Consider the following 17,269-nt stretch of genomic DNA (forward strand, 5'->3'; position numbering starts at 1 on the left):
AAGTGAAATATAAGCAGACGACTAATGTACAATTGGAATGTAGTAAGTGTTTACCATTAATAAAGTGCAATGTGTGCATTTGACTTAAATAGTTTATAAATAATATAAACAGTGCAAATTTCACAGTTCAGCAGCGAGTAGCAGGGGTGTGTGCTAAGACATTAAGGAGCCAGACAGCATGAGGGAGGGATTGTCACACAGCCTGGATGATCTGACTCGGATGCTGTGATTCTGTCTGCTAGACACCAGGAGCTCAAGAAGCCCATATGCTGTGTGTCTTGTGGAGGTTGTGTGTGCTGTAGGTGTCTTGTATGGAGTGCAGAGACACATCGATGAAGTCCGTCCTCAGCTGTCTTAGCAGTCCTCTGTAGTAACTTGTGATCTGCAGCACTACAGTCCACATACCACACCATGATGGAGCTGATCAGCACATTAACACATTCATGTTTGTGCTTAGCAAAATGACTTATGTTTGGTCAGTGAAAGGATGGCACTATATAATAAGGACTGATTGGCATGGTTGTGAACTGGGTGATAATTAGCCATTATTGGAGTTCTGGGTCATGAATAGCCAACACCGGCAGCCCCAAATGAAAAACAGCAACCAACTCTGAAAAAGTAGCCATCATATGCAGCGGCCACTCACACACACACATGCACATTGGCTCAGATGACATCCATGTGTGTGTGTGTGTGAATGTGTTCACCTTGTGATGGACTGGCACCCTGTCCAGGGGTTTTTCCTGTCTGTCCCCAATGGTTACTGAGGTAGGCTCCAGTTTCCCCATAGCACTGCACAGTGTAAGCAGGTTGGAAAATAAATGGATGTATGGATGTATGGATGGATGGATGGGTTATTCTGTTTCTTAAAATGAGGGACTTTAGTTACATTGATGGAATGTCCAGGAACTTCAAATACAGAGAAAGTTAAGGAAAATAAAGTGTGAACTTTAAAAAATAATAAAACGAATTACTGGCATTCACAAAAGGCACAACTGGTTATGAGTTATTTGACAGATTAAAATCAATCAATTGCTTCTTTTCCTCCTAACATTCCTATAGCTTTGATAAGTCAGAGAGGAGAACTTACTATGGGATGGACATTTTGATTAATAAAAAGCACCAGTATGAGCAGAATGAATCCTCAGTTTAACAGCTCGCTGTCTCGGTCTGCTGAGGGCTGCCAGGCAATCACATTACAAATCTGTTTATGGCGATTTATGTGTTGTGTTGTGTTTTATTTTAATTTGTAAATGTGCACTGAGCTCTGAGTCTGTCTAAAGTAGACTGCAGTGTGAAATAAATAAATAAGGACTACTGATGTGAATGACACTTTAGAAGACTCCCTGTGATGGGTCATCTCTTCTTTCACTTTGTGGTCTTCACTCTCTGGGCTCCTGTCTCACATTATCTGTTCACCCTCAGTGTCTCCTCAGATGTTCTCTCTGTCAGCTCTTAGCTTTCTCTTTAAATCTCCTCCTCCTCCTCCTCCTCACTGAGCACAGACAAACTTTCACTTTCTTTTCTTCACAAGTCACTGCCTTGTTTTCAGACTGATTTCCTCTGCCTGCCTCTCCTCAGACTAATGATGGCTGAAGCCCAGCTGTTTGTATCACAGGATGAGTTCACCTGCTCGGTGTGTCTGGACACCCTGACTGACCCCGTTTCACTGCATTGTGGTCACAGTTTCTGTCTGAAGTGCCTCACAAACTACTGGGATCAGAGCCAAGTGTGCAGCTGTCCTCAGTGCAGACACACCTTCAAGCTAAGGCCTGAACTAAAGAGAAACACTCTGCTGAATGAAGTCATCAAGAAATTAAAGAAGACGGCACTCAGTCCTCTTCCTCTTCCATCTAAGAATTATGTCGGCCCTGGAGACGTGGAGTGTGACTTCTGTACTGGGAAGAAGTTCAGAGCAGTGAAGTCCTGTCTAACCTGCATGGCCTCCTACTGTCAGACTCACCTACAGCCTCACTATGAAGTAGCGGCCCTGAAGCACCACAGGCTGGTTGATCCTGATAGAAATCTGAAGGAAAAACTCTGTGAGAAACATCAGAAAAGCTTGGAGATGTTTTGTAAAACTGATGAGACGTGTATCTGCATGATGTGTGGAGTGACTGAACATGATGGTCATGAAAAGGTCGAGCTGGAGATGGAAAGAGAAGGAAAATGGGTGAGTGGAGTTTAGTGTTAAATGAAAGCTAAATAAAACGTAGTTAAGTGATACATAGATTTAGTTTGTCAGAGAAATCTATTCCTTCATGTTGAGGAGTCTGTCTGCTCGTATAGGACAGCAGGGAGCTGGAGGCTATTCTGGTGAGACTGGGTGGAAGACATGAAACAGTCCAGAGTGAGATACACAGTGTGATCCATAGACAGTCGAGTGAGCTGAGTGCTCTCATTAAACTGAGAGGAGGATCTTTGTGTTTTGATCACTTGTGTCTCAAGTACCTCAGGCCTCTCTAACAGATACGTTACACTCACATGTCACTAGAATTGACCCATTTTTGATTTTCTTTACACCTTTCAGTCCACATGATGTGATTCTTTTGATCACTTGATCCCAGCAGATGGACAATCGCTACCCCTGAATTCTGTCCTGATTATTACACAATAAAGACTCTGGACAGACTGCTTCTTCTCTCTTTGGTATTTAAACATTCTGTGTAAATAAACAGTCAGACATTACACCGATGACCTGTCTGTGTGTCGTGTTTAATAAGGTTTATAAGGTTTACCAGTTAATATTTGGATAAACAAACTCCACCATTAATATCATATCCCCTGTAAACTTACATTGCTCATATTATTAAAAACTTGCAGATGTTTTTTCAGTTTGCAGTATTGTTGTATTATCCTCATTGTTGCAGGCTCAGATCACTGGAGAAACATTGACAGTTAAAATATAGTCACACACTTTAGAAACTACAACAGGTATACACATAAAAATAAAGATTAGTTTAAAAACACAATTAACAAATCAACTTCAACTGAGTAACACTAAAGGATTAAACAGGACATGTCCATTAATGTCATCATTGAGACATGGCCATCCATCCATCCATCCATTATCCAACCCGCTATATCCTAACTACAGGGTCACGGGGGTCTGCTGAAGCCGATTCATCAGCATCTCTGGAAAAAATAAACCTGTGGAGGGTCAATGGCCATTTATATGACGTAAAGTCTGAGACGGTGACACGTCTGAAGACCTCAGCCTACTGGCCACCCACCTCCTGCTGGTCCTTCTACCGTACACGTCTGTGTTGGGCAGGCTTATCAGTCCTTTAACTCTTCAATTCCAAGGCCCCTGATACCTCAGGTGTCTTAGTCATGGGCTACTAAACAGCTTGGCAGTGGAGAAGTGGAACAGCAGAATACTGAAATGAGAACAGAAGCAGAATAGAGAAGGTTTAGTAAGAGTTTGTGATGATTATATTACTTATACTTTTATACAAATGACTAACAAACAGAGACGTAATAAGCACAGCTAACAGTCAGCCCTACTAGCTATGCCAGGCTAAGTGGTGAGCCCTCAGCCTGAGACTGAAGGGGAATCTCTTATATGAGCAGGCCGATCAGATCACAACTTTGAGGCCCTGCAGCGTAAAGTTCACACACCCTCTGCTATTTTATTAATCCTGGGACTCTTTAGTAGACTGAAATCATGAGATCTTAAGGTTCACTCGGTGTGAATGTGCAGATAAGTTCAGATACGCACAGTAAGTGGGGCCTCAGCCATTTAAAGCTGGATATGCCTGTTTGACACTCTTATCTGTATTTGATGGTCTGTAGCCCACCCCTAAAGTCAAGCCTGTACCCTTGATGCTCATTAGTCAAACCCATGCACCCTCACTATAGGATCAGATTTGAAGCAGTCGGTTATTTAAGTCTTTCACTAATTTAATTGTAGACCACCAACACACACTGTCATTTCTAAATCTTTGGCATCCATTTCTGTTCTCCTCATCCTCACCACTGGGCCTTAGTCAGGTTCCATTTTACTGTCACATCATATTTACGTTTTCCTCCATATTACTGACATTCATTTGTTTTCTTTTTGATGACCTCTCGTATTTAAATCTCCTATTTAAAATGTATTGCCAATTTTATTTTGATTTTCCTCCTCTAGATTAGACATTTTACCTTTTAAACTTACAAGTTACCTTTTACACTTTTATTATTGTCATGGCCTGATACACTTCATGAACTTTTAAGCTGGCCTTATATAAATTCACCTTCTGCTACACGCTCATGTTATTTTGGTTCACTTTCCCACTGTTCACTTAGAAAAGAAAATTAGAAAATTTGGCTTTTTTATTAGTTTTTATGCCCTTGATACACATTTGCTGTGTTTTATGAAGTGTTTGATATTTGAAGTCTGTTGACTTAATAAAAATTTTCTTCCCCACTGATGTAGACGTGAAGTGAGTGGACTGATCTGCCCAATCTGACTCACCCGATACCCGCAGGTCTTCATTTGTCACACCTTCATCACTGTTCTTCAGCACAGACTCACATCTTCTTATTATTTTTAATTTCTTTTTCTGTTCTGCAGTTTTATTCCAGCTTCTTGTCTCACTAATTATATGCTCAGATGCTCACTTCTTTAAACAGTTTAAGATTTGTTATGTCTCTCTCATTCATTGGCTCATTCATCACTGTATTGATGTTATTTTACTATTTCATATTTATATATATCTACTATTCTGAGTTTGATGTTATTTTCTGTTCATATTAAATTGTATTTCTCTTTCAAGTATTTGGTTTTTTTTGTATAAATATATATTTTTAACTTTATTAAATTTTCATATTAATATCCAGCCCAGCTTATCCCTTAGTTTTATTAATATCACTGCCTGTTTCTGATTATGAGTTTGTAAACCTCGACTTCTTAAACTCCTTATTAAAAGTCCACAACTGACCTCCTTGTTTGCCTTCCAGTAACATCAGTGGATCCCATGCCAGGGGTGTAGCTGCCATCTGCTGTAAAAATCACCCTGATGCCCCTTAGCCCTGTGCCCTCTGATCTTCACTTATAATGTTTTCTTTAAGTATTTCTATTAGTGACTCCTTTGATTTCTTGTCAGATTTCTCTGAGCTCATTAAACTCCTCTTCAGATTTCACTTTTACTGAACTCCTCAGACTCACTCGTGTCTTCTCGGCCTCAGTTTTCTCACTTGACACCATGAAATGACCAAACACTTGACAAAGTTCTCACAAGTCTGAACTCCACAATGGCCTTGTTGGTCCTACAATTGCAGTTCTTAGCCATCCGAGGTCTCCTGGGTTTGCAGGTTTCTTCAGTTTTTATGTGTGAAGCTCTGATATCCTGGTTGTCGATGTGATGTTCTCTCAATCTCAAGGACTGACTCGTACACCAGTGAGCCTTCAGACTGTCTCCTTTATTTGTAGCTCTCTTCAAGTCTAAACTCTGTGGACACTTTTTCTCTAGTGTCGTTTCTTGTGACTGAAGACAGAGAGATATAATTAAAGTTAGTAAAAAATCTTTTATTAATACACACCAGGCAAAGGTAAGAATGACAGAGAAGCACAGTCCTAGGACACCTGCCCTTCATCTGCTCCGAGAGGTCGGTGTCCTAAATCTTTTATAGGGCAAAGCTTTGTCTTATGACTTTAGTTGCACAAGAATTTTGAGACATTACATCTTTACAACAATTTGCTTGGATCAACATTTTTAAAGTTCATCAGTTGGTTTTAAAGTTCATCAGTTGGTCACTTGTGGTTTTTTGTCTGTTAGGAAAAACAGGAAGTTGCACTTGCACTTATAGGCAAAACAAGGCCTGTGTGGCTTTTGTTACATACACAGATTGATTGACTAATTAGAATGTACATTTTGCTTAGCACGCACTTCAGTTCTGATCATTAATTCCTATTTTCCAATCTCATACTTCGGTATCTGTATTTTTCTATTTCACAACTCCATCTTGAATTGAAGTGTAAAATTTAACCTTTATTTGAATGTTTTTGTGATATTCATATTTGTTTAATTAAATCTCTGTGTGTCACCTACTGTGATAATATGAAGACAAGTGTGACACCAACAGTAGGTTGTGTCATGGAATGTGAAACAAATGTGTTGTACAAATTTAATCACTCAAAATGACACCACAAGCTCAGAAAGTGGAAATGAATTCTGATGAGACCACCATGTGTTCTCTTGTGTGTCCAAACAGAAACAGCTGGGGGTGACACAGAGTGAAATTAGGAGGAGACTTGAAGAGAAAGAGAAGAAACTGATGGAGACGAGGAGGACAGTGGAGGAGATGAAGGTGAGTGGAATTAAGATGACACTTCGCATCAAAGAGAGGAAAAAATACTAAAAGGGTTGTGAGTTTGTGGTGATGACATGTGAGGACAGGGAGATGGAGAAGGAGAGAAGATGGTTTATTGTGTCCTTCATGGTGTTTCACTGCTGACAGCATTTCATGTTTTAGTCATTAGGAATTCAGACACACAAGACCCTCATGTCCTCAGGTTTCTCATTCCTCCACTTAAAGGTGACTTCATTCCCCCTAACAATAACTCATAATGAAGGCTGGCACTGATGTTCTGAGTTGGATCAGTCGACACAACATTCCCTAATGGACTTTCTCTGTTCATTCTGATATGTCGCAGCTTTATTGGACTCCATAAGTGAAGGTGTTAGGCTGCTGGACTGAGTGCTGATAATGCGACACCTCCACCTGTTTACATGCTGATCTGCTGAAATGGGCCGATTGCTGCCACCCACCTTCCTAAACTAATACAAGGACAGGCCAATGTCAGCTCATGAGCCCTGCTGTACATTCATCTCTTGATATCATCAGCTCTAAACAGTCAAATGAATATATACAGTATACATCAAAAAGACAGTTATAAGGCAATTTCAGAAAAGAAGGAAAAAATGAACAATTAAAAAAAAAAAGACACAAAGATGAAAATGACAATGACATTCAACACACAATAACCGTGTGGCACAGGTAGAAGACCTAGATGACCACTTTATCAGCTCTACTCCTCAGCTTTACACTCAACTCTTAAATTTGCCCTGCAGAACTGTCAGTCTGTCCCACCTATTATTCTGTGGCACCTGGACAAGCTTGATAATTATGCCTGGATCCTGCACTGCTCTGGCAGCCATCCATAGAAGCTTTCTACTTGTGTACGCAGAAGACAACACAGCCTATGAGACTATCTGTATTTAGAGCAAAACTTCATCTCAATTCTCAAAATAACTGAATCCCTGACTATGACTACTTTTAGGGCTCCTTATTCCTGCCTACTGTCTCAGACAAATCGGAGTCACTGTGCAGCTCTGCAAGGTCCTGAAAACAGCTGAACACCTCCAGCTTTGGGGTTGAGGTTCCTGGACAGTGTGCACCTCATACCCTACACTTACATCCTTATGCCACAAATCTGCACAAGCCTGTACTCTGTCCAAGTCCCTCTGTAATGATTTAATGGATTCCAGACTATCTGCTAATCCACTTCTTTTGCTATCATCTGCAGACTTAATCAGCGTGTTACTTAAATTCATATCCATATCATTTATATAAAATAAAAATAGCAGCGGCACCAGCATGGCCCCTGCTGTTCACCTCTGATAACATCAGCCAATTCTGATGAGGTTCCTCACACCATCACCCTCTGCTTCCTGTACCTGAGCCAATTCTGAACCCATCTAAGAAACATCACCCTGAAATGCCACTCATTTTAGTTTGTGGTGCCATTCTTGCTTTCTGAAAATCCAGATAAATAATATCATCTGCTGTACTTTGATCTTAGACTGTTCTTGCTTCCTTATAGATTTCCAGCACGTTAGTAAAACACAACCTGCCTCTTCTGAATTCATGCTGAGTGTTCTTGCCATGTGCTGCTCAATCTTATCCTTAATAATTCCTTCCATTAATTTTCTTGTGATGCACATTCATCTCACTGGCCTATAGTTGCTTGGATATACCTGGGCACCCTATTTAAATAATGAGATAATATTTGCCATTTTCCAGTCCTTCATGATTTCCCCAGTATGTTCACTGTCCGTATTTTTTTATTTCTCCTTTACTATTCCTGATGCACTTCATCTCCTCCTTGACTGTTCATTTGCTACTGAAATACTGAAAGAATCTGTTAGGTCTCCTTATCTGCTATATTCCTCTCTAATTGTCTTTTAGCCTCGCTAATATTCTTCTTACAGGTTGCTCTCATTTTCTCATACACCTTACGATTTACAATGGAGTTTTTAGTCTTACACACTTTATTGTCTGTTTTTTCCATTGCAGCTTCTTTTTTAACTCTTTATTCACCCACTGTGGAGTTATTTTAATTTCTTATGAATTCCAAATTTAGGTCTTTACCTGTCCTTCATTACATGTAACACATTTTTAATCCTGTTCCACTTCTCCTCGACTGTCTCCACACTTAAAAGCTTATCCCAGTTTATTCTCTTTAGACTTTGCTGCATCTGCTCAAAATTTGCCCCAGCAAAGTTAAACTTGACAGTTTTAGTCATTGCATAATAACACCATATATATTTTGTTTTCACACAATTACCTTGCAACAGACCAGCATTTCTAAACAATACCCATTCTTCTTCTTCTTCTTCTTCTTCTTCTTCTTCTTCTTCTTCTTCTTCTTCTTCTTCTTCTTCTCCACTCCAGGTTAATATTGTCCTGATCCACTCTCTAACCCAGGATGACCAGGAGAGCCTCTTTTTAAAGTCCTCCCTGTGTAACACTACCAGGGTCCTCACAGGGCAGTAGTGCTGTCCTCTAGCAGCTTGTGCCAATGGCTCTCATAGATCCTACAGAGCCACTTACTAAGGCTGCATATTCCATACAGACCTGCAAATGCCTTATGAAGATACTGCTACCCAGAATACCAGGGGAATACTAGGTAGGGAATACTCCTGCCACCCTTCTCCTAATTCAGACTCCTCTCTATAACATCAAAATACTAACAAAAGTGTCTTGTGACTGTTATTTTAATTAGGTGACTGTATTTATTATTTTTCTCTTATCCACAAGCTTTCTATAGAAAGAGTGATGGGGGAACATAAGAAGATTTTCACTGATCTGATTCACTGCATTGAGGAAGCCCATAAGAAATTGACTGAGAAGATCAGAGAACAAGAAAAAAGAGAAATGGAGAAGGCTGAAGGAGTTATGGAACAACTGAAGAAGGAGATTGAGGAGCTGAAGAGGAGAGAAGCTGAGCTGAAGGAGCTTTCAGAGACCGAGGATCGTCTCCACTTCCTACAGGTAAGAGCGACACTTCACAGGGAGTTTGATCAGACTGGGGTGTGTGTGACCTGTGAAACTTCAAAATCAAGAGATCTGAGGAGTTTTTACAAATGACAATAACAGGCCATTCGGTCCAATTTCATATTTGACTAATATTTCCACAGTTTATGCAAAAATATGAAAGTTCAGCCTTCATCTTCATCATAACAAGGAGGTATATCTACAGTTTTCTGTTTGAGGAAAAAAATTGTATGAAATTTATTTTCAATTAGAGTCATTTTAAATGACACCAACTGTGAAAAGAAGACACCAACTCCTTCATATCTTTAAACACTCCTATCATGTCACCTCCTCATGTCTCTGTCCTTTAACTGATGACATTCAAATCCTTCAGCATTTCCTCACAGCTCAAACCCCACAGTCCAGTCTGCTCTCTCTTCTTTTTCTCAACTTCCTTTTCTTCTGTTTTCTCATTTCTCTAACACACAATATTCCTGATGTGGTCCCACAATGTGTTCTACAGGGCAGATTACAGAACTGTGATGAGCACAAAAGACACTCAAGTCTTTCTGACAAGTCACACACTTTCTAGTGGCAGACCTTCTATTATAAAATTATACTGAATAGTGTGTGTAAGTCTTTGACGGCCACATTTCCACTTTGGGACAAATATCTATCTATCTATCTATCTATCTATCTATCTATCTATCTATCTATCTATCTATCTATCTATCTATCTATCTATCTATCTATCTAATTACCTTCATCTGGCCCCTCAGTCCCCTTATCTACAGTCTGATGATCTGCCTCTTATGGACTTCTGTGTGAAAAACATTTTGAAAGTCAAGGCACCTGACATCTTATGATCCAGTACAATGAAATATTGTCCTATAAATAAACAATAAACTAATGAAAAGTAATCTATCTAAACGCAAAATCTCTGTTCACCATGCTGATCCATACTTAAGAGGTGGTCTTTCTTATTATTGTTACTTTTTATTTCTCCTTCTCCCAATTCTCTCCTGATGCAGATTTTCTCATCTCACTGTGTCCTTCCTGCTAATGAAGACTCGCTCAGCTTCACTGTCATGGCTGATTTCTCATCTGAGGGCCTGAGAAAGGAGCTGTCATATCTGAAAATGAGTTTGGAGAAGATCAGCCAATGGAAAATCATGACATGGACTCCACCAGGTACTGTGACTCTTCATGTTTTGTTAAAATCCATTAGAAGGACCAGAGTGACAATCACAGGGACACTGGGATGCCTGAAGAAGGCTTGCTCTTTTACATTTATCTCTAAGCCTTTACTGTTAAGATTTTTTTTCTGATGTCCCTTACAGTGACAAGCTGAGTGATATCACACTCTCATATTAAACAAATCTTGAATGTTTAAGGTAAACATTAGATTTCTTATTAGCATCGTGAAACTCCTGTTTTTTAAACAGTGCTAATGTTATCAATCAATCAATCAATCAACATTTATTTAAATAGCACATATTCATCCAAAAAATGTAGCTCAAAGTGCTTTACAAAATGAATAGTAAAATAGAAGACACAATAAAAAATAAACATAAGTCAACATTAATTAACATAGAATAAGAGTAAGGTCAGATGGCCAGGGTGGACAGAAAAAACAAAAAAACTCCAAAGGCTGGAGAAAAAAATAAAATCTGTAGGGGTTCCAGACCAAGAGACCGCCCAGTCCCCTCTGGGCAATCTACCTAACATAAATCAAACATCATTATGTATTTAGGGTTTTCATGGAAGGACCTGATGATGATGGTCACGTAGACTTCTGGCTTTCAGTCCATCAATGTTGGTGCATCATGAAGCTTTGAGTAGGTGGAGGTGGCGCAGGCCGCCACCACAAAGAAACCGGAAAAAGAAACAGAAGAGAGAGTAGGGGTCAGTATAGATTTTAGAGCCACCATGAATAGTTATTATGAAGAATTGAACATACAGAGTATCAGTATTAAGTTAAATTACGATTAAAATGAAGTTATATAAAGGCCATGTTAAAGTCATGTGTTTTCAGCAGTGTTTTAAAGTGCTCTACTGTATCAGCCTGGTGAATTCCTATTGGCAGGCTATTCCAGTATTTAGGTGCATAGCAGCAGAAGGCCGCCTCACCACTTCTTTTAAGTTTTGTTCTTGGAATTCTAAGGAGACACTCATTTGAGGATCTGAGGTTACGATTTAGAATATAAGGTGTCAGACATTCCGATATATAAGATGGGGCGAGATTATTTAAGGCTTTATAAACCATAAGCAGTATTTTAAAGTCAATCCTGAATGTCACAGGTAACCAGTGTAGTGACATCAAAACTGGAGGAATGTGTTCGGATTTTCTTTTCTTAGTTAGGATTCTAGCAGCTGCATTCTGCACTCGTCGCAAGTGATTTATGTCTTTTTTGGGTAGTCCTGAGAGGAGTGCGTTACAGTAATCTAGTCGACTGAAAACAAAAGCGTGAATTAATTTCTCAGCATCTTTCAATGATATAAGAGGTCTAACTTTACTTATGTTTCTTAAGTGAAAAAATGCTGTCCTAGTGGTCTGATGAATATGCAATTTGAAATTCAGATTACAGTCAACAGTTACCTCTAAGTTTTTTACTTCCGTCTTAACTTCTATTCCTAGTGCATTAAGTTTATTTCTGATAACCTCATTGAATCCATTATTGCTAATTACTAAAATTTCAGTTTTCTCTTTATTTAGTTTGAGAAAATTACTATTCATCCATTCAGAAATACCAGTAAGACATTGTGTTAGTGTATCGAAAGAGTCAGAGTCATCAGGTGCTATTGATAAGTACAGCTGTGTGTCATCAGCATAGCTGTGGTAGCTCACGTTGTGCCGTGAGATAATCTGACCTAACGGAAGCATGTAGATTGAGAAGAGCAGCGGACCAGGATAGAGCCTTGTGGAACACCATATTGGATATCATGTGTCTTTGAGATGTGATTACCACAACTCACAAAGAATTTTTTACCTGTCAGGTAGGATTCAAACCAATTTAAGACCCTGCCAGAGAGGCCCACCCATTGACTAAGGCGATTTCTAAGAATGTTGTGATCAATGGTGTCAAATGCAGCACTCAGATCTAAGAGGATGAGAACAGATAAATGGCCTCTGTCTGCATTCACCCACAAGTCATTTTCTACTTTAACGAGTGCAGTTTCTGTGCTGTGATTTGTTCTAAAACCCGACTGAAATTTATCAAGAATAGCAGCTTTATTGAGGTGGTCATTTAACTGCGTAATGACTGCCTTCTCTAGAATTTTACTTAAGAAGGGCAGGTTAGAGATGGGTCTAAAATTTTCAAAGGCAGTGGGGTCAAGATTACGTTACAATAATACTTCTGTCTGTTTTGATCGTGTTGTAGATTTATGAACCTCTGTGCACCGGACATGCTAGTCTTTACATTTTTCTTTCTTTATCTTCCTTCTTCTGTTCTTTGGACATTGGTGCCCTCTGGTGGATATAGGATGACATTATGTCCTGGCACAGATGTCAGACGTTTATTGCTTTATGTATATAGAGATACTTTAACTGTTTACTCTCTTAAAAGCTACTTCTTCATTTCACATTGTGATTCTTTAGCTTTGCTCTGCATAACAACCAACATAAAATAAGGAACAGGGAGTTGTGTTAACCAGGCAGGACCTGCTCAGTGTACAAATGAAGTGTTGTGAACTTGAATGCAGTGATGACATAAATGAAATCGAATTGGGATCAACTTCAATGCTTTGTAATATCATGAAATCTGAATGAGCTTCTGCTGTCTTCTCTGTCTTTTACATTCTGTCAGATGTGCTCCTCATTAAAAGTTCTCGTTAATCCATTGTCCGCCATGCTTCCCCAGGCTCATGTGTTTTCTAAGTGTGGTGTCGTATACTCAGAATCATTACACACTCTGACATTAAAGAGAGTTTCACACAGCGAGAGTATTTCTTCATATATTTTGGTGGAAAAGATCAGCAAATGAGAGGAGTGCATTAGAACCCTGAGCACTTCAGTACCACCTGAACACTCCACTGAGTGCACATAACAAGTTCACAGGTGAAACACATTAATAGACTTTATAAATTATAAACTATATAATATTTACATATCATGATACTGTGTGTTTAAACAAATCTGTACGCTAAAGCAGTTCAGCACTGATGAACATAAATGGAGCCTAACAATGTCTGTCCATGAACAGAACTGCTGAGCTGTGACCATCTGATCAACAGAAAGTGAGGTGATGAGGGTTAACAGGTCAGACATGTGTGCACCCAACTGCACCGGCACTGTTTACTACGTGGAAGAAAGTCTGAGATCCAATGGTGGATTGGACTGGGCAGGCTGAACTCGGTCAGTTTCTTATCATGGAGCTCTGAGATGTTGGTATCTAAATTAGAGGTCAAGTCCACAATCGAGACCCTCACATCTGCCCTGGCTGATCAAGGTGTTGGTAAATAAAACTCAGACTCTGAGTCACTGCATCATCAACACACCGGTGGGCTCTGAGTGCAGACTTGATCCACAGGTTTTGTTGTTTTATTTTAACTGAATTACATTTATAATTAGTGTTTAAAAATTTAACAATACAAAATTACATCTTAATTAGAGCTGTCAGCATTAATGTGTTAGCACCTGAGCTTAATTTAAAAGCCTTGATCCATTAATATCACACAAAGTTACTGTGAGATTCCAGAAATTACCATCTCATTCCTTCTCTGGTCACCCTTTTCTCATCTGAACTGGACCTGTAATTCCTCTTGGCGGAAAATTTTATTTTTAAACTAACGTTTCAGACATCTCTATGTTGTGACATAGGGGGCGCTGTCATCCCCTTGAACCCTTGGACCAGATTCCAGACACCAGATAAAAGTCCAAATAATTAATTTATTTGTACAATATAGTGCACAAAGCAACTTCACCTCCACCTCCACTATACTCTCAATAAACACAATAATAAATCAATAATACAATTCTCAATAATCTTCACACCTCCCAGCAGCTCAGTCACCCTTCCTCCCAACTCGGCATCCTGCTGGGATCTCTCACAGTCCTTTTATAGTCCTTGACCCAGAAGTGTTTCTCTCTTTCTGTCTATGTGACTCTGTAACACTCCCAGGTCGGATTAAAACTCCTTTTTCTTCAACCCGGAAGTACGTCATTTCTTCTGTCCCCAAGACTGAGATGTACTTCCGGGCTGTAGGGAAAATATTCCTTGAGCCTCCCTGTGGTGTCCTCTGCTGGTCCCCATGGTATCCAGCAGGGCTGTGAATAAAGACTCCATTGTCCATGATTCCCTGCTGGAATTTGGGGCACCTCCATGCTTCAGGGAGGGCTCCATATGGCGGCCTGGGGATATTGGCCGGGATGAACGGCTGGCCATATACCACAATGTGTAAAATCAAAGTAGCACGCACACACGGCAATGAAGAGCTGGTCATGTTAACATCTGGCAGGAGTAACTACTGGAACTGTGCAGGTGAGTTATGAGCTTCCAGACGTCTGCTTATGGATTGTAGCATTGTTTTTTTTTGTAATTATTGAATTAATTAAATTAATTAAGTGATGATAAAGTGTCTCATTTTTAAGCTAACTATGAACACAAAAAGGCAGCTGTTTGTGTGTATAACATTTGCAATGAGATCAGATCCTGAGATTTTTAATCCCTAAATTTTAATTACTTCTTTTAGGGTTATTTTATGTAAATTATCACTTCTGCAAACCATGCATTAAAAATGATGAGAACACTGTAGTGCCTAAAGCTGTAATGTAACAACAGTTGCCTCAATAATAAAGGGCCTTCTTTCAATAGACATTCATTGTAGAGCTCCTGCAGCTGAAAGCATTTAATATCAACATGATGAGTAATCACAGAAGCAATTCAATGCTGTACTAAGTAATGTTATTTATTTCATAAAATAGAAACAAAATATTAAAAAATACAAACAAGAAAAATTATTTGATTACATCTTGACAATAGAATTAGGATGTTGTGACTCAGGTGGTTTGTTATTTCATTTCAAAATCAGTCTTTGATGCTCCTGTTCAATGCTGCATTGTGCAGCTGTCTTTTTCCTTTTTCACATTGTGCACAAAAAGAGGATCTACTGTGGAATCTGAAAATGTGAACAAACTTGTGTGCCTTAGCAACTGGTTAAGAAGTTAAATAATGATGACAGTGGCCTTGAGCAAAGTTACACACATGTCCAAAATACTGTCTGTTGTTTATCATAATTTTGACAATAAATGGAATTTCTGAAATCCTTTGAGAATTATTTCAAGTATATCACAATACTGGCATTATTATATTTATAGCTGATCTGATATTGCACTTCACTGGATATAATAATAAACCAGAATCACATTAGATTAGGTGTAACTGGGTGTTATTATCTTGTACTTATTGTGTAATAAGGTGTAGCACTATAATTAATTACTAAATTGTAATTGTTAATCCACAATTTTTCTAAGGAGATATTCATATAAATTGTGGAATGAAAATTACAATTAAAAGGTTACTAACAGCATTACACCATTAGTATGAGGTAATAATACCTAGTTACTCTTTAATTATTTTGTGAAACATGCACTGTAATGTGCGATTAATCACAAATAATTTCAGAAACAAAGTTTGATTAAACACAATTAAAAATATTAATCTACAGACAACCCTAATCATATTATTCTCCATTCTTCTTGTTTCTTTGTATTTTCAGGTCATGAAGCTCCAGTCTTCACTCTATGGCCTCCTGAACCTCAGAGCAGAGAGGAGTTTTTACAATGTGAGTTTGTCAGTTCATGGTGTTTATCATCATTTCACGTTTAATATCTCAGGCCAGGCTTATGATATGAAAAGATTATGTGAGTGTGGTGTGACTGATGAGCTGAACATGATGGGGGTCCTGTGACTGGCGCATTATGGGATATTGAAATTCAGGACAGGGAGGCACCAAAGCAGTCTGTTAGACTTGAGTCTCTTAAGTGTCAGGTGAACTCATGGGAAATTAAAATGAAATCCTGCCAACTACACCATATCCACCTCTCACAATAGTCTGACCTCCAGTGTCCTTTGTTCTTTTTCTGTTGTGTTATTTTTTTCTTTGCACTTCCTGCTGTTTTCTCTTTCTGTATTCCAGTGTCTCCTTTTTGATGCTTTTCTACTGCAGTCATTCTCTTATAATATTGATAATAATAATCCATTTACACAGTACATGGCATTCAATGAGAGCAGCTCAGTGTGTTACATAATAAACACAATGTCCACCACCATTAATATATACACGTATAGTATATGGATATATAGACACAGCAACAAGCATTGGATTAAAAAAGAATCACACATTTATGTGAAATAAGTTAAAGCTGACAAAAGTATTTGGCATTCAGCATTCTTTCTCCACAGAGCAGAAACTTTGTTATTTATTCAGGACTTAACACATTGTAGGAATTAAAGCAAAAGAAGATGGCATGAAAATTTTATGGAAGCCATTAGATATTAAAAGACATCATTGAATAGGAATCAGTCCACTATGAGCATCACGGGGGTCTTTAGTCACTCAGCCCTCACAAAGCTTTGCTGAGTCGTTGTGTGCTTCACACTGGACAGGTCACAGGCCAGCATGATTAAGGTAAAGGTTATAAGGCCATCTTCACAGAGCTTCATGTTCCTGTAACCTCAGTAACTAACATCAAGAAATTTAAGGTCCATTGGACTGTAGACAAATACGCTGAATTCTACTCCAGATAGAAAATGGACCCCCAATTGAACAAAGGACAGCTTCAGTGGTGGAAAAAGAACCAAGGCAAGCATCTCAGGCCTCATGTATAAACAGTGTGCACGCACAAAAATGTTGCTAACGTCCATTTCCTTGTACACTTCGAGATGTATAAAAACTAAACTTGATGTAAAGCCACATACATTTTCATGTCAGGCTCTCATCTTGTGTATGCATGATTCTGCTTGGTTTTGCAAACTGGCAGCACCCAGTGTCAAAGCAGTGTTACTGTTTCTTTGTCACTTTC

General features: G+C 39.0%; 1 protein-coding gene across 1 annotated transcript in view; it reads left to right on the forward strand.

The window, feature by feature from the left end:
• The first annotated feature begins 1,573 nt into the window (after nt 1–1,573).
• LOC120528391 (tripartite motif-containing protein 16-like) overlaps nt 1,574–17,269 on the forward strand; it is a 28,454-nt gene continuing 12,758 nt past the window's right edge. Inside the window, exons 1-5 of the mRNA XM_039752545.1 lie at nt 1,574–2,173; nt 6,199–6,294; nt 9,028–9,261; nt 10,275–10,434; nt 15,964–16,029. Of these exons, the coding sequence (XP_039608479.1) occupies nt 1,586–2,173; nt 6,199–6,294; nt 9,028–9,261; nt 10,275–10,434; nt 15,964–16,029 (1,144 nt within the window). The 5' untranslated portion in view covers nt 1,574–1,585. The remainder of the gene's footprint in view (nt 2,174–6,198; nt 6,295–9,027; nt 9,262–10,274; nt 10,435–15,963; nt 16,030–17,269) is intronic.

Source organism: Polypterus senegalus, chromosome 4, assembly GCF_016835505.1.
Source record: "Polypterus senegalus isolate Bchr_013 chromosome 4, ASM1683550v1, whole genome shotgun sequence".
NCBI lineage: Eukaryota > Metazoa > Chordata > Cladistia > Polypteriformes > Polypteridae > Polypterus > Polypterus senegalus.